Below are 25,891 nucleotides of genomic sequence, written 5' to 3' on the forward strand. Positions count from 1 at the left end.
CTTACTTTGCGCGATTGTAAGCATCAATTTCTTCCAGTAATACACTGTCATTCAGAGAAAATGGATTAGTCTTGGCCAAGATCTTTAGAACAATCCCAGCTTCCGAGCCCACAAACATAACTGTGTAGTTAAGGTAGGGGCCAGCTAGATGGTCAACTGCCACAGCTGTCAATCTGTACCTGAAATAAATAGAAGAGAATGATTAAATCAATTTTTTCATACTTTCTTTTGACAAATTATGGTAATACAGTGGATTTTCATGACTCATGATTACAGTATGTGTGAACATGCATAGGAAATTTTGGTTTTGGACTGTGTCCATGCACATTACCAGTGGGCTATCTGTATCTATACACTGGGGGATCTGATAGTTTAAAGGGAGTAAGTGCTTTTCCCATTCATGATGAAATAACAGTTAAGTTTAGTATCTGAACCACACTATTGCTGCTACTTAGCTTCCCCAAGATCTACCACCATCCTGTTTGATCCCTAGAGCTCTGTGAAATACCCTACAGATATAGCCAATCACTAGGTCTGAGAGCTCCCTTCTGACCAGGCTAATTGGGTTGCGAGGAAGGCGGGTAACACACACTGACGCAGCTTGGCTGTGAAGAAAACCTGTTTTTTTGCCCTAAATATGCAAAGTACAGGTTATCTTTACATGCCACAGAAACTGCTCCTTTGACTTTTCTTTAAGCAGCATAATGGAAAGATAAGGGGGGTTCTTTCTGAAAAAGTAAAATGAAAATGTTCTCTACCCATCTCCATTTTCAATCTTCCAGAGTATGCATATTTCAAATGACAATGTTGTTAGATAGATGCATACACAATCTTGGTCTAAAACTGTATAAACAAAAATCCCCAACTAGTCAAGGAATATGATGAGCATGCAGCGATATGGCCTTTCCGCATACACATATATACGGTCATAAAGCCACTCTTGTATAATTATCTTAAGCCAGGGGCTGATAGCAACCTTTTCAGAAATGAGGATTTTTTTTTTCCTGAGTTACATTTTGTTGAAATAATACAATAAGTAATTTGAACAGTTTTTTTTTTTTTTTTAAATGACAGAATATAATTCATTTTGATCAAGCTTAGTCAGACGTGCTCATACTGAAAGCTAGGGGCCTAGGAAATGTCAGTGGGTTCACAAACTTGTTGATTAGCGCAGGGTTTCTCAACCTTTTTTCAGTTGAGGCACCCTTTAAAACTATATAACATCTCAAGGCATCCTTTAAAATTATATAAAATCTCAAGGCATCCTTTAAAATTATAGACCATCTTAAAGCACCCCATTCTAAAATGTAAAAAAACTATTCTAATAGCTTTACACAATGTAGCAACATCCACAGGTAGGATACCCAATGTTAGAGATGATTTATTATTCCAAAGCAAATACACTTTTGCACACTGGTATGGACTAGTATTCCAGTGTTTCTCTTCTCCCTCAATTTCTCTCTAACAGTCAGCTAATGTCACCCCGGTGCTGAGGGAGAGGGGCACAGGAGGGTCACACAAGGATGCTGTGGAGGCAACAGACATCCTCCTTATTAACTGATGTTATTGATTGGGAGGATGCCAGTGTCTAGAAAGTCATAATGGCGCATAATGAAAACCCTCGGCTTTGTGCAACTAAAAGGCAGGCTTGATCCCCCTGCTGGCTTGTATACATTTTTTAATCAATTTTTTGGCATTTTTCCATGGCAACCTGAAGAAACCTCAAGAAACCTTAGGGTGCCTGGCCACCCTAAATGAAAAAGGCTTTATTAGAGACACTGGGCTTTACAGTGGTAAATCTGCTATGAGCAGTAGCCTTTTCAAAAGCCAATAAAAAAATAAAGGTTTTGCCAAAAGTCTAATTTTTGGGGAATTTTCTTTAACTAGAACTAAAGACAACACTATTTTTTATTTTATTTTTTTTGGGTAGAATGATGTGAGGACAGGACCACAGTCAGGTTTCTATTTCTGTCTATTTGTGTTCTTGCAAGTTTACTCTCTCCATCCATCAGGATCCCAAATATCACCAGGAATGAAAGAGAGGATAGATCCAACATTTTGCCACCACAACAGGAATTGAGGGAAAAATCTTCCAACATTGACACTTGTTCTCAAGACAACTGTCTAACAGGGAATATTCCTCACATTGGAAAGATACCTTCTCTTCCTGGACAGTATACCTTATAAAATATGTTATAACACAGATGAAAAAAAAACGGACAGATTTTAACCTTCCCCAACTCCAACCTCTAGGGGAAAAAAATCTTGCCATTAGATATACAAATACTTCAAGAAAGAACTGCTAAAATCACCTAAAGTATGTGTCAATTTTATGCTAATTTCTGGAATACATGCACATGTCTCTATATTGTATCACTTTTAACATGCTATACGTACAGAAAATTACTGTTAATGTGCCAGAAATACTGTGAGCTTCTTCTGTCCTCTTTGATATGACCAAGCCCTGAATTCCTAAGCATATGGTGTCAGGCCTAAAAAAATTACGATTTTAAAAACCAAGCAAATGCAAGAGGAGCCCTCTGGGATATCAAAGGTTCTTTTACGGTCCTGTCCTTAAGAACAAAGTCTCTGTACATTAATATCACATAGAAAAACTTATCACCACCTAGGTATAGTCATGCAATATGAAAAGCTTACAATTGTATTCATAACTAAATTTAATTTAAAAAAAATCACAATAGAAAAAGCAAAAACCAAAAAGCACCCTTAACCCTACCCTTAAAAATGACAATAAACATCACCCTAGGTTCAGACCACTCATACAGTGCACTGTTATAGCTAGCAGTCAAAATTCATTCAAAGACTTTTAGCGATCTTTAAAACCCCCAATTATATTAAACCACCAACAGGTTCTCATGAAGGGTTAAAATATTGGGAAGTCCAAAGTCTTTCACAGCATTAGATTATTTAGCCTTGAGGATGTCACCTTTATAACCGCAAATAAACTAGAAATAAGAGCACACATGACCCCCTCATTAGCCACTCTTAAATTCCTCCAAGTTCAACAGTGCTTCAGCAGATATTAAAGGACAGTCTCTCAAGGTAGGCGATCACCCCTGCAATATAGAGCCAGGCTGGCACTAACATTTACACCTAAAAAGAGCCCCACATAATAGCTTGTATTGCTTAAGTGTTAGGCCAGCCATACATGGTTCGAATTCCGGGCGGTTCAGTAGGAACTGCCTGAGATTTGAACTGTTAATGGGCTGGCTGAATGTACCAAGTTGATCAATCGATCAACTTCGGTAAAACCAGCCTGTAGATTCTCTTCCAATTATCACTAGCAGCTGCTATAGTCCCTAGCGATAATCACTTATTTCTGTCAAATGCATCCAGTATTTTTTACACATATTAAACAGATATAATAAAACATTTTCAATGGTATAGTTAGTAGACCAAAAGGGAGCCAAAAAAAGAAGGTTATTGTTGGGATTTACATACACTTTAAAGTAAACTGGTCATACATATTACATTCAGATTGTACAGACCTTTGCAATACATGGTTGTTGGTAGACTTAACAGATATTGTATGGTAGATTTAATGGACATTGTATGGCTAGCTTTACTTTTAAAAATAAGATGAACTCACTGAACCCTTTACCTGGTTATACCCCATATTAGTGATATAAATTATAAATCAAGTCGCGCTAAAGCAATGAAAATGGAACAACTTAAAGTCCATGTAAAGTCCATAAATTCGTGCAATCCGTGATTCTCAAACTAGGCTCCTCATGGATATATGCTTACCAGAGAGGTAAAATTTGAAAGCAGGTTCTCTATAACAGAATCTTTATCCACTTGATGGAGAACAAAGTAAATCAAGGCAATCACGTATAACACCCAACAGTGCTATCCTTCACCAGAAGAAGTCGCCTCTTACCAAAGAAAGGTAATAAATACGCCTGCGGGTAGATCAGACTCCAAGTAGGAACAATGGTATCTAATGCTTCTGGTTTTGAAACAAGTTCTGACCCAAATTCCAGATCATTTTGACCATCAATTAAGGATGGTCAAAACAGGCATGTGTCCAGATGGTATCCCAAGGCATGAACAATTCATCAAACACCGGTAGCAATCACATTCACGTGGGTGGCGTCTCCAAACCTCTTATAGATACTCAGCTCAATACGCCGTGTTACCTGGCGCTTTCCCGTAAACGGTGTTATACTTGTGACAATGGAAATGTAACTTAATACACACTGTACACTGGGAAATGTCAACAATGGTTCGGTTTTTCATAGCACTTTAAAAATAATTACACCATGAGTTTGATTTAATAAGGTAAAATAGGCTGTCAACTTGCAAAGGAATTTGCCCCAGAACTTAGTGAATGTGGCAACGTTTCACTTTGCAAAGAATACCCAATCAAGTGCAAAGAAATAATATAAAAAAAAAAAAAACCCAGACAAACAACATTTTTACAGGATTGGAGGATGGTAGTCAGCACAGCTTCACTCCTCACCCACTAAGCTCTGGGGCAAATTCCCTTGACAAGTGCAACTTTCCTTGCAAAGTCAGCAGCCTACTTGCTTTTAGTAAATCAACCCTTGCGAGTCTTAATTGTGTGCTGTTGTTCTCTATTCTGCATTACATCTACTGATTCTGGCAACATTTGTCAAGTCTAGACCTTCAGCTTGGTATGCCGTTTTAGCGTTAATCTGCTGAGCTTTTCAATGCACTAAAATGTAATGTGTCATTATATTTTAGTTAAACGTACCATCTAAACATTGATTTGCTCAAATAATGCATATTGTCTTTAAGGGAAAAGTCTGTAGTAAGTCAAATAATGGGCTTTTTAATAAATAAGCTCAAGCCATTGTCAGGTTCTGGTCATCTTTCATACTCTTCAGTATTTAAAAACATTGTTCGCTATCCAGAATGAAATAGGTGTTGGATATCATACCTGACACGGGTTTTTGTGAACCAAGGCTCTTCGCTGATAGATGGGACTGCAGGGTCCATCAAGGGATGGGACTTGATAAAAGCCAGAGTTTCATCTGGAAATTCAGTGGAAGACCTATAACCTTCGGCAAAGCCATGTCTTGCACAGCAACCAGGCCTAAAACAAAGAGAAAATACGGCCTCAATAAACCCTTCGCCACAATTCATCACAACTTTAAAAGCCAATGCTTCATTAATTCACTAAATGGAAAACGCCTGTATTTAACCACTTTACCGCTGAGTACTGGAATAGTACTGCGGCAAAGTGGCACGATCCCGTCTGACGACGTAGACCTACGTCGCCAGACTCCTCCCCTGTAGGCGGCGCTCGCGCGCCGCCGGAGGCGCGCTCCCGCTGTTTTCATTCACAGCGGGAGTCGGGCCAGGGGAGGAGCAGCGGCGATCGCCGCTGCTCTGCCCCGATCGTCGGGGATCTAGTGTGGAGATCCGCCCGCTCAGTGACAGGGAGTGACAGATCGGAGTGTTCAGCATAGCTGGACATCCGATCTGTCCCTGTCTCACACAGTCACCTCCCCCCACACACGTTAGTAAGCACCAGGCATACATTAACCCCTCCCTCTCCAATAAAATTAACCCCTTCCCTGCCAGTGTCATTTTTACAGTAACAGTGCATATTTATAGCACTGATTACTGTAGTAATGTCACTGGTACCCCCAAAAGTGTCAAAAATGTCAGTCAAGGGTCCGATCTGTCCGCCGCAATGTCGCAGTCCCGCAAAAAAAATCGCAGATCGCCGCCATTACTCGTTAAAAAAAAAACACCAAAAATGACAGAAATCTTTCCCTTTGTTAGTAAACGCAATAACTTTTGCGCAAACCAATCAAAATACGCTTATTGCGATTTTTTTTACCAAACATAGGTAGCAGAAAACAAATTGGCCAAAAATTTAAAAAAAAATTGTTTTTTACATCTTTTTTGGGGGGAATTTCATACAAAAAAATGTTAAAAATATTGTTATTTTTTCAAAATAAACGCTCTTTTTTTGTTTATAGCGCAAAAAGTAAAAATCGCACAGGTGATCAAATACCACCAAAAGAAAGCTCTGTTTGTGGGAAAAAAAGGACGTCAATTTCATTTGGGTACGGCGTCGCACGACCGCGCAATTGTCAGTTAAAGTCGCACAGCGCCGAATCGCAAAAAGTGGCCCAGACGTAAGACAGCAAAATGCTCTAGTGGTAAAGTGGTTAAGTTGTGGCTTTTTTTTTTTTTTTTTTTTCAAAGCTACCCCCATACCTTGGTTTTGGTACTTTGTCTTCAGGTACAGCTGTCCAAACAGAGTCTGGAGTCTTTTGTTCTTTAAATCTTCCTCTGAATGCCTTCTCAATGTCATCCATCGTAAAAGCGCAAACCGCTGAACCTGGTATACTAAACAGCAGAAAAAGAGAGAAAATAATCTTTCTGGTGTTCACAATTAAATAGAGGCAATTTAAAGCCAAGACGAAAGTGAAGGTCTCCATTTGATGTCAGATTATTCCTCTCTTTACCTATTAAGCTGTGTAGTAAACACTCCAACAACAGTGGGAATTCCATTGATTTCTATTATGTTAGTTATAGACTGCAGAACATCAAAGTAGAAGAAAGAATCCCCTGGAACAGAGCAGTTGAGTCTTGCTTTTACAAATGATGTCCAGTGTTTCTCCAGGACTCTCTGTGATCCTCCTAGGTCGTTTTTACATATGCGGGCTACACGGGAATGTACAGCCTGTGAAAAGGAACAAATAAAAAAAGCATTGATTATTAGAAAATGGAAGTGGCCATTATCAAGAAAAAGCTACTAAAAGGATTCTGAATAAGATTTTCTCTTTAAACAAACACAGAAATGATGTGGGTTGTTTCTCTAATAACAGCAACCTCTTACCACACTGAAGCCACTGGATCTGTGTATAGAAACTGGATTTTGTACAAAAGAAGAGAACCTCCCATAGCCACCATTGGGGCATTCATCCATTAAGGCGCAGGTGTCAAACACAAGGCCCGCGGGCTGAATAAGGCCCCCCCAGGCCATTTCCTGTGGCCCCTGCACCTCTCCTGCAGCTGCAGGACCCCCCTTATCTCTGCCCTCACCTTGCCTCTGTAGTCGGCAGCAGACAGGACAGAACTCCTTTGCCAGATCCTGCACTTCTCTGTGAAGCTGCAGAAAGGCTCGTCTTTGACCACCCCCCTCCCTTCTCAGCAGTCCGCAGCAGAGAGGAAGGCAGAACTCCGCCTACAGATCCTGCACCTCTCTGTGCAGCTGCAACACCACCCTGCCTCTGCCTCCCCTGGTCTCAGCATTCAGCAGACTCTGGAAGCTGACTCCAGCCCTCCTCTGGTTCTCCTCCAGACCCTGCGCTTCTTCCCAGATCCATCTGCATCTTCTTCCTGGCAGCAGCACAAGGTAAGGGGGTGCATTGTGATGTAAGGAAGGGTGGGTGACTCTTGACTTCTGATGGTGGGGGGGGGGCTCTTGACATCTCATGTAAGGGAAAAGGGGGCATGGGGTGCTCTAGACATCTAACCTTACAGATATAACTGGCTCTTTGAGTGCAACCATAATGCTGATGTGGCCCACAATGAAATTGATTTTGACATCCCTGCATTAAGGTCTTATTCTCTGAGAAAAAAAAATATGTAATCTAATTGGTCACTATGGGCACGTTCCCCATTTCTGTGGAGAATAAAAATCCATACTGAAAACATATGTGAGTTTAAAGAATATCAATGGTCAAAATGTAATATATTTATTTCCACATTGCTGTTCAATCATTTCTAGCTTACTCCTATTACTCTGAATGATGAAGTTTGTAAACTAATTTTATGAAGTTCCCTCCACATTTACCTCCTTGAATTCTGTGACACGTAGTCTGTATGCCCTGCTAGTAGGTACTGCTATGTCACACAGAGCCTGTATTCTAAACCAGTGGTCCTCAACCCTGGCCTACAGGGCCCACTAACAGGCCAGATTTTAGGTATTACCTTGGGGAGATGCAGACTAGAATACTGCAATCACTGAGCAGCAAATGATAACACCTGGGATGTATTTCAGTTATCTTGAAAATCTGGCCTGTTAGTGGGCCCTGTAGGCCAGGGTTGAGGACCACGGTTCTGAACTACAGAGGTTTTGAGAAGAGGAGTTGTTAGAGGCGGAGCCAAGACAGAAATCACTGCTTGAAGGCAACAAGGTACCATGGGATATATAGTCCTTACAAATGGAAAGTAAACGGTAGAGGAGAAGCTGCAACGCATGCAGGGAACCCAGAAAGTTGTGGAAAAGGATGGCTGACAGGCAGATCTCACAACATGAAAGGAGATTTTTCAGGTAAGATAACATTGGATTGTCAATAATAACTATTGCTTGTATTGTCATCACAGTGCCAATGTTAAAAAAAACAAAAAAGTGTACACTGTGACCATAGAGTTCCTTTAAATATTATTGGAAAGCCATCTATTCCCTTTTTAATGGACTTTTATGGTCGATGAGCTTGGTTGAAAGTGGCTTAATGACAACAAAAGTGACTTTTTGTTTTTTAATGCACCCTACAAAAACAAATTGGTCCTGAAAACAGTAGTAGGGGGACTCTCCTTGTGCTTTTCACGCAGTTATAGGTCCAAGAAAATGTTTACAAGACTTCTTCTAGAAGAATGAAAATTCTCTTTTGGTTTTGTGAGGAAAGACTTTTTTTTTTTTTTTTATGAACCCCGTGAAGTGAATACTATTTAAATAAGGCTTTTACTGCCGAAACCGATAATAAAGACATATGGAAGCCCTTTTCTTCCCAGTTTATAAAAGCTTGCACTTGTTGGGTTTAAGCAAGAGCTCCAGTTTATCTGAATTAGTTACTGGAAGAAAGCAGACAGTATTTAACTGCAGCTTGATGTCCATTTTAATGCACTGTTGAGCACAGCCTGTAACATTCACGCAGATCCCCCCACCTTTTGTGAAGTCTTTAATTAACCATGCGTAAATGGTTAAATAATTTACAGTGGAATGTCTATAATGCAGCCAAAGTATCATAAACTGCATTTGTGTCATTTAAATATTTAACATTTGGGAGGCACAATGGAACCTCTGTTGAAATATAAACATATTTATACATTTAATCCATGCCAAAAATGAAGCGGTGTCCTAATCAGAGTTACGCAGCATCCTGCCAGCCATTTTGCTCTGGGAAAATGTATTCCCCGTAATAATTGTTCCTTTACTCTGTTAGGACTTTGCAAACTGTGATGCACCTGGGCCATACAATGTACATCAGTCTTTTTAGGTCAGGTTTGAAGGCCAGCTTTGAAGAATAATTAGAGAAAAGATTGAAGCAAATATCATTTTAACAGAAACGGTGGTTAAGAAGCAGATAAAAATTAACAGCCCAGGGGCTAATGGATATTTTCATAATAGCAGGGAGAGGTTTCAAGTGCTGGCTTGTTGTAAGAAGCAGGCCAGATTTTTAGTATTTGCAAAGAGAAAGGCAGCTTAACCTCAAAACATAGAAATAATCTTTTGCTCAACTGTGACTAATAAAGGTGAATGTGCATATACATGTGTCATAGGTTAGATACCATTCTGTATTACTACCTTGTACAGTCTGTGCGTACATTTATGCTTTGTGGCTGTTTACACTTTATTCTGCCTTTGGACCAAAGACATTTATGATATACCCAGAACAACATCACAACCCACACCCCAAACTATTGTAATGCAAGGATTAGGGGGATCTAATACAAGGAAACAAAGACCATTACATGTATAACTACGTGAACCTATCTTTATATTAGTCTTCTGTAATCCCCCCGCACAGCAAAACTTGAAAAGGTCAGCAACAGAATACAGCCAATCAGCTGCAATGTACAGTATTGCCCTTCCAACTAGTTATGATCCCATTAGTATACTGCCCTCTTTATTGTTCAGCCATAGGCTAGGGCAGTGATGGCGAACCTTGGCATCCCAGATGTTTTGGAACTACATTTCCCATGATGCCCAACTATACTGCAGAGTGCATGGGCATCATGGGAAATGTTGTTGCAAAACATCTAGGGCAGTGGTCCTCAACCCTGGTCCTCAGGGCCCACTAACAGGCCAGGTTTGCAAGATAACTGAAATACATCCCAGGTGATATAATTTGCTGCTCAGGGATTGCAGTATTCTAGTCTGCATCTCCCCAAGGTAATACTTAAAATCTGGCCTGTTAGTGGGCCCTGAGGACCGGAGTTGAGGATCACTGATCTAAGGTACCAAGGTTCGCTGTCACTGGGTTAGGGGCAAAGCTTCTCAGCCTTTTTTCAGTCAAGGCAGCCTTTAAAATTATGCACCTCATTCTAAAATGTAAAAAAAAAACTAAACTGATAGTTTTACATATCACAGGAGCATCCACACATTTGGACCCCCCAGGATTCGAGAGTATTTTTTTCTTCACCTTTGCAAACGAATGCTGGCTACTATTCTCTCATCTCCATCAGTTGCTCCCCCTCTCTCTGCAAATGTGACCCCAGTACTGATAGACAGAGGCAGTGGATATATATATATATATATATCTATATATATATATATACATATAGATATATATATACACACACACACACACACAAGGATGCTTTGCAGGCGTTCGACGTCCTTCATATTAACCAATGGCCTCTGGTTATTAGGATGCCAGTGGCTGGCCCACACTGTGCCCAGGGTTGTAATGCTGTCGTTTTGTGTAACAAAAGAAACACGCTTAATCTCTTTGCTGGCTTGTTGACCATTTTGGGGCAATCTGTGGCAATTTTTATGCTTTTGCCAAGGCACCCTTGAAGAACCCAGAAGGCACCCAAGTTGAAAAAAGGCCAGGCTAGGGCATGCTCAGACCAAGCTTTGTTGGTTAATTGCAGTGTTTTCTTCAGAGGGGTCTAGGACCTATATTGCTCTATCTAGACTACAAGACTATGTATAATGTTCCCATCGTACACGTTCCTGGAAAAGGCATGAAGTAAATGGGTGCTGCAACAAGTGCCAGTTGTAAACTGGTACTACAAGCTAAACTATATATCACCAGCACACCAAGAATCATTGATATAATGTCTAAGTGTATATTCAGTGATCACATCTGGACAAAGCGGTCCTGTGTCGCTCCAAAGCAGGGATCCTCAAACTACGTCCCTCCAGCTGTTGCGGAACTACACATCCCATGAGGCATTATAAAACTCTGACATTCACAGACATGACCAGGCATGATGGGAATTATAGTCCTGAACAACTGGGAGGGCCATAGTTTGAAGACCCCTGCTCTAAAACATTGCACTTTACCACTGTTTCATTATCACTAAATAAACGCTCAAACATTATTTCACTGATTCTTGGTGTGCTGGCAATATATACTTTAGATGACAAGACTGGCACAAAAGAATTTATATTACTCTGAAGGAAAAGACAGTTCAAATACAGTATGTGTGTATAAACTATGCGTTTAGCAGTCTGCTTGAAGTCTGACTTTAAAATGTACAGAAATATAATAATATAAAAATATACAGTATGCGGTTCCCTTGAATGCCACAATTTCAAAACTCCAGAACACCCCCAATTCAAAGCTTACCTTGCCCAAATTATTATGCTCCACAGCAATCTCCCGAAAAAAGAAGTAAATGTAACTGCCGTACTCTATTGCGTGCAGAAAATGCGGCTCTGGAAAGGCAGGGAGACAAAATTACTTACATTATCCAAACTGCTTAAGAAAAGGCAAAATGCAGCTTTAATTCAAAAAGTTAACATAAGATTACATATTTTAGACCCGAGGTAGAAATATAGGTGGTTTCCAGCTTAATTGATTCTGCAGCCTTTAATGCTGTCTAATGGAGTGTAAAAGGGCCTCAAAGGATTTACATTACAGCTTTTTTTTTTTTTTTTTAAACAGTGGAATCAATCATAAACCATTTTGCAAACGAGGAAAAATATGCATTTAGCGTAAGGGCCTTGATGTATCAGCATACAACATTTAGTTTCATCATACAGCTGTGTCATGCCTAAAAGGATCCAAGGTAGTTAATATGCATCGTATTTCTCAGAAATACTATTAAACTGAGTCACGCTTCATTCCCATATCAAGTAGGTGTCTGATCTCTATGTCATTAATAACTGCCAGGTCTTGAGTACCTTTTAGCCACTTGGAGTCATATTTAATTGTCCTCAGAGCAAATCCATCCCCCATGCTCCGATAGATCACAGCGTCACTGGCTTGGAAGTCTGCCATGGTAGCCGAGTATAACTTCCCGTCTAAAAGAAAAAGAGAGCAAAACTCCTGGTGAGATGAGCAGGTTGAAAATAAAGCACTGTAGTGAACAACAATTAATTATCTTCAATGAATGAATTGCATAAAGCACGTTCCTAAACCATCTACAATTAATACTTGAATCTGGATTGTATACAGAGAAAACAATACTTTGTTTAGAAAAAATAAAACTACAAAAACATAATAGCATTGTTACATAAATCATGCATACAAAAAAAAAAAATACAAAAGTGAAGCTTTTAACAAAAAAGTTCAGCAAGGTACGGTTCGAGTAATTTATTGTATATATGTACTTCATAACATGGTACAGCATTGGCTACCCATAGGAGAGAAAAACCCTCCCATTCTGACTTTCTCAAGGAAATTTCCTGAATTCCCTTGGAATCCAGATTCCTTCTCTGTTCTAAAAATATAAATTAATTTAATGAACAAAGAAATGTTCATTAAAGGATATTTGCACCTTTTTGATAATAAAAGACTGCCCGCTACTTTTCCCCTTACATCTAAGAGGAGATTGCTACAATCGTATACTGGCATAAATACATGCACAGAGACAGACTTTGATGGACAGGGAATAACAGCGATAGGAAGACAACCTAAAATAATTTTAAAGTAAAATTAGGCCCTATCGGTGAATTAAAAGCTATCCCAACTTTGACGAGTTCAGCCCATTTCCAAGCAAATGCAAGGCCTGAGCTTACTGGAAACTTTACCAGCTATCAGATTATTCAAACAGGATTAATATTCTGACTACTGAATGCACTATTATATGTTGTAATCATTACTTTCACAAGGCTAAATTTAATTCAGTAAAGTATAATTTACAATAAAACTTCCATAAAATTATGATATCAATTTGCTAAACTGGAACAGCTTACACAATCACATCTGTCATAAATAAGCAAGCTAAAGGTTCTTACCAGCAAAGAGAGCAACATTGGTTTGTCTGGCGTCAAACGGGCACCTTGCCAAGCCACTAATTTCTTCCCCGTCATATTCTAAAGTACTTAACTGCAAAAGTTAACCATGTAAAAATTTAGCAACAAAACATAGCAGTGAGCCCATAAAGAAATAAAATTTAGCACAAGAATATTTACATTAGAGTTAAAATAAAAAAAAGACATGTCATATTCAGGCTACATTCACATGGGTGGCTGCGGGTGAGATTTAGAGATTTTCGCTGGCAGAGCTACCCGCAGCATGCAAACAGTGCAAATGTATTTAAATAAAGCCTCTGACCAACCCTGTATGATGACCGTGTGCATCCAGGGCAGGGTATCTGGCCAATCGACAGCTAATTGGCTAGTTGTATGTGTTTAGCCATCTCTGAACACAGCAAACTCTCTGTACTGGGGACCCATGTTAATGGGGACTAACTGAAACTTACTATTATTGTAATGCATTATCTCTTTATTATAAATGCAGTAGCTTTTTTTTTTCTATACACAAGTGTATATATTTTTTTCAAATATAGAATATACATATCTTTAATGAGGTAAATTGATCTGTAATGATTACAGGTCTACAAAGTGGATAGGAATGACTTCTAGACACAATAATGCACAAACTATCCCTAGCGGTCAGCACCACTCACCCATATCATCGTACCATAAGACCTATCCTATCATAATAAATAAAAAATCCTAGTAAACCTAAAAATAACCCTTCAGTTCACATCTATACTGCAGGAGGTGGAAGTACTAAGAAGATAGTTGGGCTTCTGTCTCCTTGTAAACAACATATAGGTCCGTTTGAAGAATTCCCTGTAAGGAGTTTTACCTCTATTGGCCTGAAATAATAGATCTGCACTATGCTGAGCACATAAAGCCTAATGTGTATTGGGGAACATGAAACATGAAGAATAATCCCTTACCCTGTAATATCTGCACATGGGATTGAAGGCGTTTGTACCACAGACAAAGATCATCTCATCGTTTCTTGGAACAAAAACCTTGATGTAGTTATGGCATTCATCCTGAATCACAAATACATGAAACGTTAGAAGTCTTAAGCTTCCTCTCTCTATCAACGTCATCTTTTGATGTCTAGCTTTCAATAGGTTAGTCTGGAAATACCTTGTGTTTGCCTTTCATTGCACAATTCTTTCGGTCTCCTTGACCCGATCTCCACGTCAACTTCTGAAGAAGCAAAACAAGCATATAGAAATGTAAATGGAATTGTCTCCTCTCCTTCGCTTTTAAAAAGTCAAAACCTATTTTTGACGGCCCTCCTATAACAGGCTCACTTACTCTGCTTGGTGTAATTTCAGTCTTGTGCACTTCATTTAAATTTACGGCATAAACTTGATCTCTGTGGAAGACGAAAAAAACAGCACACTTAGGGAAATGGAGAGCCGGCCTGAGATTTATCCATGCATAGCATGACAAGTGTGTTTTTAAGGCTCTTGACAGACAATGCATATGCTCTGCAGTCCAGACGTATTTCTTTGTCTGAGTGAAGGGGGGTTACCGCTGGGTTACATTTTCAGTGTTTAAAAAGAGTATCGCTTTCATTGTCTTTTGCTTGTGATAGAGCAATCTAGCTTTCTAGCGCCATGTGTTTTTTTTTTTAAAAACGGGCCAATTGTTGTCTTAGTGAGTTCTTGTTGAACAAACATCCATCTGCAGAGACTCTTTAATCATAGTTCTTACGCAGGTCTTTCCAACAAAAGGGATCATCAGGTTTTACCCAAGAGACAGTCGGGCTTGGCTATAGTATTTCACCATAATATTTATGAGAAAAAACCGAAACATGCTGCCTAATGTGCTAACTTTTCAGAAACATTTCACAGTTTAATAAAAAGAATACAATTAGCACTAAATATTCACAATGAGCTTCATTTATGGAAACTGTAGAAAAAGAAACCAATTACAACCAATCACGCATAAACTGCTGTTTTTTTAGTCTACTACTGACATTTATCTAGCGGTATGGTATAGAAGCGAATGAGGTTTGTATTTTTAATCTCTAACAGTTCACAAATACTGTTCAATTTAGGAGACACAGATGGCAGACAATATATTGAGGGCATGCCACTTGAAGAAAAGAGAACAAAAGTGTTAATACATAGTCAAATATAGCAAAGGAATCATGTGTAGAGCAGAAATGGATATTGCCAATGAACATCTGGCAGACGACAAGAGGACTCCAGCATTCTAGAATCTACCCTGTGATGACCAGGTCTAATATAAAGAAGTGATGACCAAGGAACCTATGTGACCTCCTTTTACATTGACTCATTGACTGGGTGCCAAAAATCCGTATGTTTGAAGCTTAAAGCAGTGGTAAACCAGCTGGTAAGCCTATAATAAGGCTAAACTGTAGGTACGGTTAAAAAGGAAGTAAACTTAGCCAAACAAACCCTAAAAATAATATAGCCACTACACAAAATCTTTTTAAATCAGTCTTATAAATAAACCCCCTTGGTTTCTTTTTAGTAGCTTATTTTTGTTTCCATGCCTTTGGTCCAAAGCTGGCACCATTTTTACTGCTGTCTTTTCTATCTAAGCACTCTAAAACTTCCACCCTTTGTTGTGGTAATGCCCGGAATCTCTCACATGCCCATTGAGTGATAACCAAGCCTCATTTTCATTCTAGGATTACTATGGCAACAAAGTCCGTCGTGTCTACAATTTGCACACCTGCACCTGTTTTCTGAACAGAGGTACTAAGAAAAGTAAAAAGAAATATCACATTGTGGGAGATTTGCTGTTTTGGTGTAGTTTTTTTTCAAGTTGCATTCTCTCCTTGCTGTAAGTGCCATGATCGGTGCTGGGGTTTACACCCATAGACACACAGAGCTGCAGCTCGGCTCGGGTGCCCCAAAAGCAAGCTGCTTGCTGTGGGGGCACTCTGCAGGAGGGAGGAGCCAGGAGCCTGGAAAGAGGAGGTTCTCGGCCACTCTATGCAAAACCAACTGCACAGAGGTGGTAAGTATAACGTTTGTTGTTTTTTTTTTTTTAAAAAAAACAAGATTTTACAAAGTTTTAACTGCAATTACATTTTTTTTGTAGTAAAAATTTTTTAAATTAGCCGTTCTGCAGCCGCCTAATATAGTTCCTGTGACATAGCCCTTAGAAACAAGAAAGAACATTTAAGTATTTGTTACGCCAACGTTTCTTATTCCTGATATGTGTATGCTGTACCATGTACTTGTCTGAGAAACTATCTTGTTCTCTTTGTATTGCTTCCTTTGTGTGAAATCTCTGGTGTTCCTGCCAGTCCCTCTGCTTTCCTATCAGAAATTGACCACACTAAGCAGGAGAACACACCGTGGTCAGTTTTCTAGCTGTGCTGGGAACTCAGCCTGCTCTCCTCCAATGATCAGATTTGTCCTGGCAACCCTTCCACCCCCCCCCCCCCCACACACACACACAGCCATTCACTGGAAAGCTCAGTGTGCTGTTTCTTCTCCTCCCCCAGCTCTTATCTTATGCAGCTGAGAACAGAGGGAATGTGATCACTTATAAAAAAGGGAAAACAGGTATTTAGAATGTTTTTTTTATATCTATACACAAATGTTTTGCCTTTCATTTCTATTTTAAATTGAATGGGTTGTTTTACAAAGTGATTGTTTATAATCACTTTAATTATATGCTAAAAATGAAACGGTTTTAAGCTGCCCCAAAGCGTAGTGACTCTCTAGGCATATGGCAACTTTTTAATATGATATAGACATGACTGTAGTAATTCTTGTTTATTCATGCTGCTGTTGCATGTTTTATTAGAGCTTCCTAAGCAGTAACCTAAAAGAATTACAATCCAAAGAAATATCTTCCATTTCTTGTCATTCTTGTGATAAGCTTTATATGGTAGAAACCAGCGAGGCAGGCTGGAACACAGTATCACATGGCAGCTCAGTGTGACTTGGTAGATCTTTATTACCATTCCATTACTTTCTAAGCATGAAACACAAAATGCTGATAGAGATCACTGTTTTCATTTAAACAGAAGATTTTTCATGTGTGTTAAAAACGAACTGCTAGAATAAAAATACAAGACCAATTTAAATAAAGAGATTAAAGGAAATTACCTTCCAGCAACATAAAGTGTGTCTCGAATTTTTAACATCAGTTGAAAGTCCAAGCTGTGCTGTGATTCATTGCCTGAAGGGCGTCCTCTAAATACTGGATATTGCCTTGAATCTGCAAGTTAAAATGGGATACACCATCACTTTGGATTACACAGCTCAAGAATCAATATACAGGATTGATTAGCTGTATATACCAGGTGTAGAAGGGTTTGAACTAATCCCTGTTGCTGCGTCTTGAATATAAATGAATAAAATATGACCAATGTCAGCAAATGTGACTTACTTTCCCCTCAAATGACATATTTTCCACTAGGGCACATCAACTTTAAGTAACTCTAGGGCTGACATATATGAAATTAGGTGATCCCCTATATAGGCTTAGGGCATTACACTTAATATTTAATTACCTATTACAATCAGCAATGGCATGAAATGCAAGAACCCACAGCAACCAATCAGAAAATGACTTCTATTCTAATAATAACTTGTGCAGGCAACTAATTAATTTTAACATAAGTAAGCATTTACTTACAGTGGTAATCTATAAGGTTGATAGGTTCATCGTCTTCAGGAAAACTAACTGCATAGACCAAAGACACCATTACCAGCACTTTGCCGGCAAGAAGCCCATAGAGCCTCATGGTTCATTAAACGGATGGCTTCTCAAGTTTCAAGAAGAGATTTCACCTACAAAGAAAGACAATATTCATAAATTATTTGCGCTTTTAACCTGCAATGTTTAATACATCCCAAACCTATATTCTGCCATATTACTGATATACAACATTTATTTGTAGGATTAAGTGCAATCAGATAATCATAAGGAGACCTTGAGCAAGTTCATTCTGCTGCAAATCAAAACACCAATATAGAACATGGTTTTCTCATTCAGTTTCAGCCTCTTGTTCTACAATCAATAAAGGTCAGGTTCCTTAGTAGGTTAAACAACAGGTAAACCTTATGGGGGAAGATTTACTAAAACTGGTGTACACAGAATCTGATTCAGCTGTGCATAGTAACCAATCAGCTTCTAAGGTTTATTGTCAAAGCTTAATTGAACAAGAGAACGTTCAAAAGGTTATTCGTTACTACAGTGTTTCCCCCAAAAATAAGCCCTACCCCGAAAATAAGACCTAGCATGATTTTTGGGGAAAGCTGCAATATAAGCCCTACCTCGAAAGTAAGCCCTAGTAAAGTGCTTGTAACAATATAGAATATGTTTTGTAAGAAGATTATGTCCAGTGGGTCCCCTTTTGTAACGGGTGCTCAGGTGACCAGCCGGAGATCTTCTCCTCTCCTCCTGGCTGACGTCAGCAGCCCCTCCCTCGGCATCGTTTGGAGTGGGGCTGACATCAGCTGGGATCTGGGCCCTTCCCTTGGCAGTGCTCGGTGCGGGGAAGAAGAGCTCCAGCAAATCACGTGAGGGCCTAGCGGTGCTGTAAAGGTATTGTAAGGGTATTTTCGACAATAAAGTTACAAAAAGGAGACTCACTGGACATATAATCTTTTTACAAAAACGGATTACATATTTTTACAATTTAATGAAGGTTTGTTTTTGGGATTAAAGAGGTCATATTGACTCCTGAACCTACAAGGGGAGAGGGGGAGAGAAGACAGGGGAAATAGATAAGACATCCCCTGAAAATAAGCCCCCAGTGTATTTTTTGTAGCCAAAATTAATATAAGACCGACCTCATTTTTGAGAAACAAAGTATGCACAGCTGCACTAGATTCTGTGTGCACCAGATTTACTAAATCCTATCCCCCCCCCCCCCCCCCAAATATGTTATACATTATTTTTTCATCTGCTCCATACTCCAAGGTCTTCTCCTAAAAGGAACGTAAACTCTGCACTCTTTATAACATGGGCATCACGGCTTTCTAGATGCCTACTACATGAAAGGCTATTGGTGGTCCCCTTGTCCTGCTAAGCCATGGTCAAATGTTCTTTTGTTAAAATGACCCCAAAACCAGCAAGACAAAACACCATACCAAAGAAAATATTTTGGGGATTACTTTTACATTTATTTTGTGTCTGGGTGCTTGTTCTCCAGGACCAGACACTGGCATGTGGTTCTTGGCACTGCATAAGCTCTAAGACGGTCTGAAAAAGAGCTTACACAGGGCTTCCTTCTTGGGGCTTTGGGGGGGGGGGAGAGTGGGACAGTGGTGTAGTACCAGAAAGTAAGTATAAGTATTAGCAGGTGAGGTGCTAGGCTATAAAGAAAACATGTTACTGTGAACTACATGAACAATGTGATAAGTTCAACTTCTAAGCACTGCCTTTCAACATGAACTTCTCTGGAATGTCTGTACAGGTAGCCCATACAATGGGCAGGGCTGACATCAGCCCATTCAAAAGCTGTGTGTTGCCAGCCTACAATAGAAAATTAGGAGCTAAGTGCATTTCAGGCAGATCCCCAATTATTTTTCTGAACTTAAAGGTCATTAAAAAGGGATAAAACCCAGGGACCTATGCATGTATAGAATATGGGCTGTTTGATTTAGTCTTGACATATGATTTTAATTTGTTCCCTGCATGACACGGCTTATATGCAGACAAGCTGCAGGCACTTATTGCTGTCTGCTTAGAATACACTATACATGATCCTGAACATTCCAGTGGCAAACCTAGATCTCCCAGTGGGACTGGAAAGTATGGAACCTTTTACCTCGATGTATGCTTGTAATACCAAATATTCTCTCCTACAGAACAAATTGTATTCTAGCGAGATCTCGTGCTGAAATGTCATCAGGTCTGGAATGCTCCCAGTAAAGACTTAAATTGTTTTATTTAGAAAGACATTTAATACACAAGCATGTGGGACTGCACGAAAGGTACACATTGGAACCTCACTACATGCTGAGGATTGCCCTACAACAAATCCACACAGCCAATAATTGCCATATACAGTAAAAAAAAACAAAAAAAAACAAAAAACTCAGTTTTAAAGCAATGGGGAATAATCTCCTAGTGCGCTGCAAGGCTGTTATAAAAAGGGATTTAGGAGGAATAGCACGTTTGCACAAGCGTTGTCTGTTATTTTCGCAGTTCAGCTCGCTGGGAAAGGCATTATTTGAAATGCACAGATATCACCTTCACTGTTGAAAGAAGACAAATGATGTTTTGTCACTTGTCAATTTTAACCGCTAATTTATCAGTACTCTCCCTGTGGATTTATCTACAATAACAATTCATGTTACACGGGCGGCTAGGTTAAATGATATTTGTTACAAATCTATGTACAACTCTGTCAGTTCCATTACTTTATTGAAATATGGGCTGATATTATTAAAGTGCCATATAAATGAAAGGAAAATCTCTTTTTTTCCAACTTCGAAACTAAAGTCTTGTTTAGGGACAAGAAAGGTGCACAGTCTCTCCATGTGTTCAACGCTTGCCCAAGATGTTCAGGGGATGAGGACACAATCAAAGAATATGGTGAACATATCCATGTATGCAAGACAGTGGGGTTAATTTACTAATAGGCAAAATAGGTTGGTTACTTTTCAAAGGAATTTCTCTTTGCTTAGTGAATAAGGTGAAGTTCTTCTGACTTCCATCATCCAATCATGGGCAAGCTAAATACCTTTTTATTTTTAATTTTCCTTGCATATGTTCAGGTATTGTTTGCAAAGTAAAAATGACCTTGCAAAGTGAAAATGACCCCGAAGGTCTGTACTAAGAGGCTGGGGTCTTTACTTTGGGGGTATGTACCAAAGAGTTAGGCTGGGAAGCGGTGCTGAAAAAGGACAGGTCCCAGGAACTGTCCAGAAGTCAGGACTTCCCTTACTCTGTCTGAACTGCTGCTGCATCTGCTAAAGAGATCTGTACTGAAGGGTGGTTAGTCTGGGAGGGGGGTGGGTGTCTGTACTGAGGGGGACTGTACTGGGGGGAAGTAAACTGAGGTAGGGGGGTCTGTACTGAGGGAATCTATACTTGGGTGGGAGTCTGTAGAGGTTGGGCTGTGATGAGGGGGCCTGGATTTTGGGTGTCTGTATTCGGGCATCTGGGGGGGGGGGGGGTTGGGACCCTTTTCTTTGGGTGTCTGTACTGGGGGTCACTCTACTGGAAAGGGGGAGGGGTCTTTACTGAAGTGTTAAGACTTAGTGGGGATGTGGGTGTTGAAAAATGATGGGTCCCCGCAGTCAGATATTCTAGGTATGCTACGGTCTGGATCTATGTGGTACACACCGATAATTTTTTTTTGCATTCAACCAAGGATAGAGCTGCTGTACTAACTATCAAATGTTAGTATAGCCATCTCCCTTTCTGTGCTATTGTGTTCTGACAGGGGGTATGGCCATTGGCTGAGAGCGCTGATCGGGAGCCAGCCGGCAGACCTTTTTCCGTTAGGAGCATTAGACAAACTGGCTTCTGTTGGACCGGCTGCAATAAACACAGGCCAAATGTCGGACGGTTTCTATTGAACTGCCCAATGCCAGCCAACGTTCGGCCTGTATGTACTAGGATTAAGTTTCAGCTTCAGACATTCAGCAGGCTAAAGTAAACAATTTAACAGACCCTGCAGCAGCCAGTGATGGAACACACTATGTCTTTTACTGTACAAATATACAAAAATCATGTTGGTCAAACTTCACCTTTAAATGTGTATTTGTTGTGAAAAAAAAAAAAAAAGGTGAAAAAAAACTGACCACAAACGATTGTATTTTCCCCTTTAATGTAATCCCATTGTTCAGTTACAGATGCATGTAGTGTATTTGCTCTCAGCCTGTACTGTACTCGTATAACACGTCCTCCTGACTAGCAGTTCTACGTGCTGGGTGAAACGTAAATTGCGTCTGGTTAGTTCACAAACGGACAACAATTTCTTCCCTCAACTCCGATAACTATAGAGCCATAACTCTGCACAGAGCACTCCGGACAATTCTAATTTACTATATAGACGTGCTGAACTTAAATCAAAACACCTATAAAAACATGAACTGCTACAGAAACCAAAATAATAAAATGCACCGCTAGACAGTCATGACGGCAGCGTGTTTATTTTAACCGAACGTGCCTTCAAACATGTTTTGTTGACAGTAAAACAAAAGTACAAAGCAAATACCATGATTTTTCTTTGGCACTCACACACTGCAAACAGCAGACGCAGCAGAAATCCCGCTGCATGGGCACAGCAGAACATGAATGTTAAGTGACATAATGACAACGTTATCAGAAATTGGAAGCATTACTCGCAGTTCACATTGCCTATACATTCCACCTCTACCTACATGGAAAGTCACTGTGCTTGTATGTAAGACAGAGAACTGTAAGCCAGCAAACTAGCAAAGTAGTTCAAGGTAAGAGTATACATTAGTTTTTAATTAGTCTTTTCACTCAGTATTAGAATTTCATGGTTGGAAAGAACATGGGTTATGTTCATACAAATTGAAGAATAAGATAAAACTCATGGATGGGATTCAGTCTGAAAAGAGAAATGGCATAATATTGGCGAGACATGTTGACTTGATGTAGACACACAACCAGCGTCTAAGCAATGTCTCCTGGCATTCCATTGCTCTGCCCAGCTAAGGGGTTCTGTGGGAAGAGCAATTCAAGTAAACAGAGTGCAGCATCAGCGGACACAGACATCATATCCTGTGTGTATTTCAATGTTTTCCCTGTTTCTTGTATTTCACTATTTTGGGATATGGCAGATGGTCCAATGGACATCTAGACACTCCGTTCTCTATTTTGAAAGTTAGAAGTGAGACCCCAGCGAACACTCCGTCTTGTTCAAACTATGCAGATACGCACTCTTTTTCCCTCTGGCGGCGGCTGTCGCACACTGCTGGGTGGAAGAGCGCAATGCACATTTAAATGAACCAGAGGACCCACTTAGGGTGCTTTTCTAACCTGCGGCCCATCCTGATGTTTAGGTAGAGCAAAGGAGTTTGGATACCTGGAAGTATTCGTGGACAAGAGAAAAAGTCCTATAGACTTTGTCTCAATTTTCTCATTCCATTCTTTCAGTACATAAAATATGTAAACAATATATAAATCTTCTTAGTAAAACACCAATAGACACCATGTGCACCTCTACCCCTCAAAATGGCACGCACCAGCAATTATGACCCTCAAATAACAGGAAGGTCAAGCAGGTATCAGACATACTATATCCAGATCATGGAAAACATCATCTCGTCCACAACAGCTTATAGTCATCCAAAGAATGCCAAAAACCAAAAGGGCTTCATATAGAGCAATATTGTTTATTAACCACTTAAATTATAATAAAATAAGTAACGCACGCACATGTGCATAGGTTGCACTATGCTTTTATAGCCATTACAATATGGCCACTGAGCACCACATATGTAAAATCAAACTCCTTGCATTTCCTTTGTATTGCTGAGCACTCTCGGGAGCTCTGTGAAACCAGGCTACAGTATATCACATAGGACACAGATTACAGAGAAAGTAACATTTAAGTTTTAGCATGAATCTAAATACTTAGTCTAAAATTGCAAAGCAGGCTGCTTTTGAGATCCTGACCCTCTAAACTGCAATGCAAGTTATGTGAACTAGGGGTGAAGGTTCACCCAAGGTCTAAAAGTTGCTTCTATAAGTCATGTGACCTCTAACCCTTGACTCTCCAAACCCATATACCGTAAATAAACCTAAAAAAGGAGGCAAAAATAAATCTTTCATACGGAACTCTGAACAAATGTAATCATTTTAAAATGAACATTCAGATTCTTGCATAGGCCCACTTGTGACAACCTTTTCTAAAGTCAAATGTGTGTATATATATATTTTTTTTTTTTTCTTTTTTGTTATGATGTTAGACTGCTTAACAAGTAAATAATTAGGTTTCCTTATGTTTTAGTGCTTAGAACACAGAGTGTTGTGGTGCTGGACCTCTTGTGACCCAAAGTACTTTTACTTTGGGTGGGAATAACCTTTTTAGTGTCTGGTACCAGAATAAAACCTCCTTCAGCAACTCAGAGGAACTTCAAACCTTCAAATAAATAGTACAACCACACACTGGTCTTTGTCCCCATTAAAAGCTCGTTCACATTATTTTAAAAGCACAGCACAGTCAAGCTCCCATTTCACATAGCAACATTTTGGACCATGTCTAGCCCTTTGTCATGCTAGAAGCAAACAGTTTATTTCTAGCTTAATAAAGGGCTAGCCATGGTCTAAAACATAGCACTACCACTGTTTTATACTACCATGTTTTTACAACAAAATGAAAGTCGAGACATTTTTTTAAAGAACACAGCCACGTTGGTACACCTAAAACTTTTCTGATTCGCCAATCTATTGGTAAACTTGAGACCAGATAATCTTCCTCTATAGTTCTATAATAGGGTCTTCGCTGACAGGCCACCACATTATAATAAAATTCCAGTGAGCGGTCGCTGTTTACCCAAGTTTATCAATGGGACTGGGAATCAGAAATGTTTTAGGTTTACCAACATAGGGGTGTTCTATAATTTTCGTCAACCTTCCGACAATCTGTACAGTGGTGACGTCACACCAGGTGATCGTGACTTGCCCTTACTGGAAGAGACGTAATTGGAGATTACATGAAGAGTTGGCTATTTTGACAGAACACCGGCACAGGGCAGCTTCATACAGTTCTGAGCACTAAAGCTGGTCATAGACAGACCATAATTTAGCTTGTTAAGCAGGGACTGGCTGATTTTCGGTCAGTTTGTACCTATCCCTGCTTGACAGAAATCAAATTATTTGTCCAGCTGTCAGAATACAATGCCCCAATGGGGGTGGGGGCTAATTCCTTCATCCACCTAATTTGTGTGACTACAACAGTGGCCTCCCAACTTGTGGCCCCAGATGTGGCCCTTTGCTTGCCATTATCTGGCCCTTGGGGCACTGTTCCTTCCACTGACGCCAGCAGTGGGGCACTGTTCCTTCCACTGACGCCAGCAGTGGGGCACTGTCCCTTTCACTGACACCAGCAATGGGGCACAATTCCTCCCACTGACACCAATAATAGGGCATTGATTACTCTCACTGGCCACAGTCCGACCCCCTAAAGTCGGAATTACAGTAAACTGGCCCTTTGTTTAGAAAGTCTGAAGACCCCTGGTCTAGAGGAATGCACTGGCTAAACGAAAAAAAAAAAAAGTCTATGGCCAGCTTTAAACATAATAAAAAAATACTTCCATATTCTTTGCTTGTTATGCTGGTGACTGCCGAACAATAAAAAAAAAAAAAAACATGAGGTTAACTGGGGTTTAAGGTAAACAGAGGGAATTTTTCATCTTTAGCAAAACCGCACTGTTTGTAGCATAGCATTAGCACTTCATTGATTGATTTCGCTTGTCTCCTACAACTGCTCATTATCAGCCTGCACTGTAACTACAGAAACGTGTCCTAATATTCAAGTTTGCTCATCAAAGTCTCTCGATCGCTAGCATGACCATTTTATTACCATTTATAGAGACGGAACATCTGCCGCCTTTCGGATCAAATACATGTGTATGTTTTCTTCAGATTATGTAGGAGGGAGGAATACAAATGTGTGTGCTTTGTTCTACATAACTGTGTACTTAGTCTCTTCTTCTCTCTCTCTCTGTTCCAGACACGTCTTCTTCAATGAAAGCCTACAGTGCTTTTCTTGTTTGTCAGCAACAGATACATCAGATACAGCATTGGAGA

General features: G+C 39.8%; 1 protein-coding gene across 5 annotated transcripts in view; it reads right to left on the reverse strand.

The window, feature by feature from the left end:
• SEMA6D (semaphorin 6D) overlaps positions 1-25,891 on the reverse strand; it is an 88,765-nt gene that overhangs the window by 7,637 nt on the left and 55,237 nt on the right. For all 5 annotated transcript variants that reach the window (XM_082254406.1, XM_082254404.1, XM_082254405.1 and 2 more), the window contains exons 2-13: positions 17,786-17,940; positions 17,254-17,365; positions 14,471-14,531; positions 14,297-14,359; positions 14,095-14,196; positions 13,142-13,232; positions 12,086-12,205; positions 11,529-11,617; positions 6,468-6,685; positions 6,217-6,348; positions 4,925-5,080; positions 6-179 (exon numbers count right to left, since the gene is read on the reverse strand). In XM_082254406.1, the coding sequence (XP_082110532.1) occupies positions 6-179; positions 4,925-5,080; positions 6,217-6,348; positions 6,468-6,685; positions 11,529-11,617; positions 12,086-12,205; positions 13,142-13,232; positions 14,095-14,196; positions 14,297-14,359; positions 14,471-14,531; positions 17,254-17,365; positions 17,786-17,894 (1,427 nt within the window). In that variant the 5' untranslated portion in view covers positions 17,895-17,940. The remainder of the gene's footprint in view (positions 1-5; positions 180-4,924; positions 5,081-6,216; positions 6,349-6,467; positions 6,686-11,528; positions 11,618-12,085; positions 12,206-13,141; positions 13,233-14,094; positions 14,197-14,296; positions 14,360-14,470; positions 14,532-17,253; positions 17,366-17,785; positions 17,941-25,891) is intronic.

This window comes from Pelophylax lessonae (genome assembly GCF_965119305.1).
Source record: "Pelophylax lessonae genome assembly, chromosome: 4".
NCBI classification, from domain to species: Eukaryota; Metazoa; Chordata; class Amphibia; order Anura; family Ranidae; genus Pelophylax; species Pelophylax lessonae.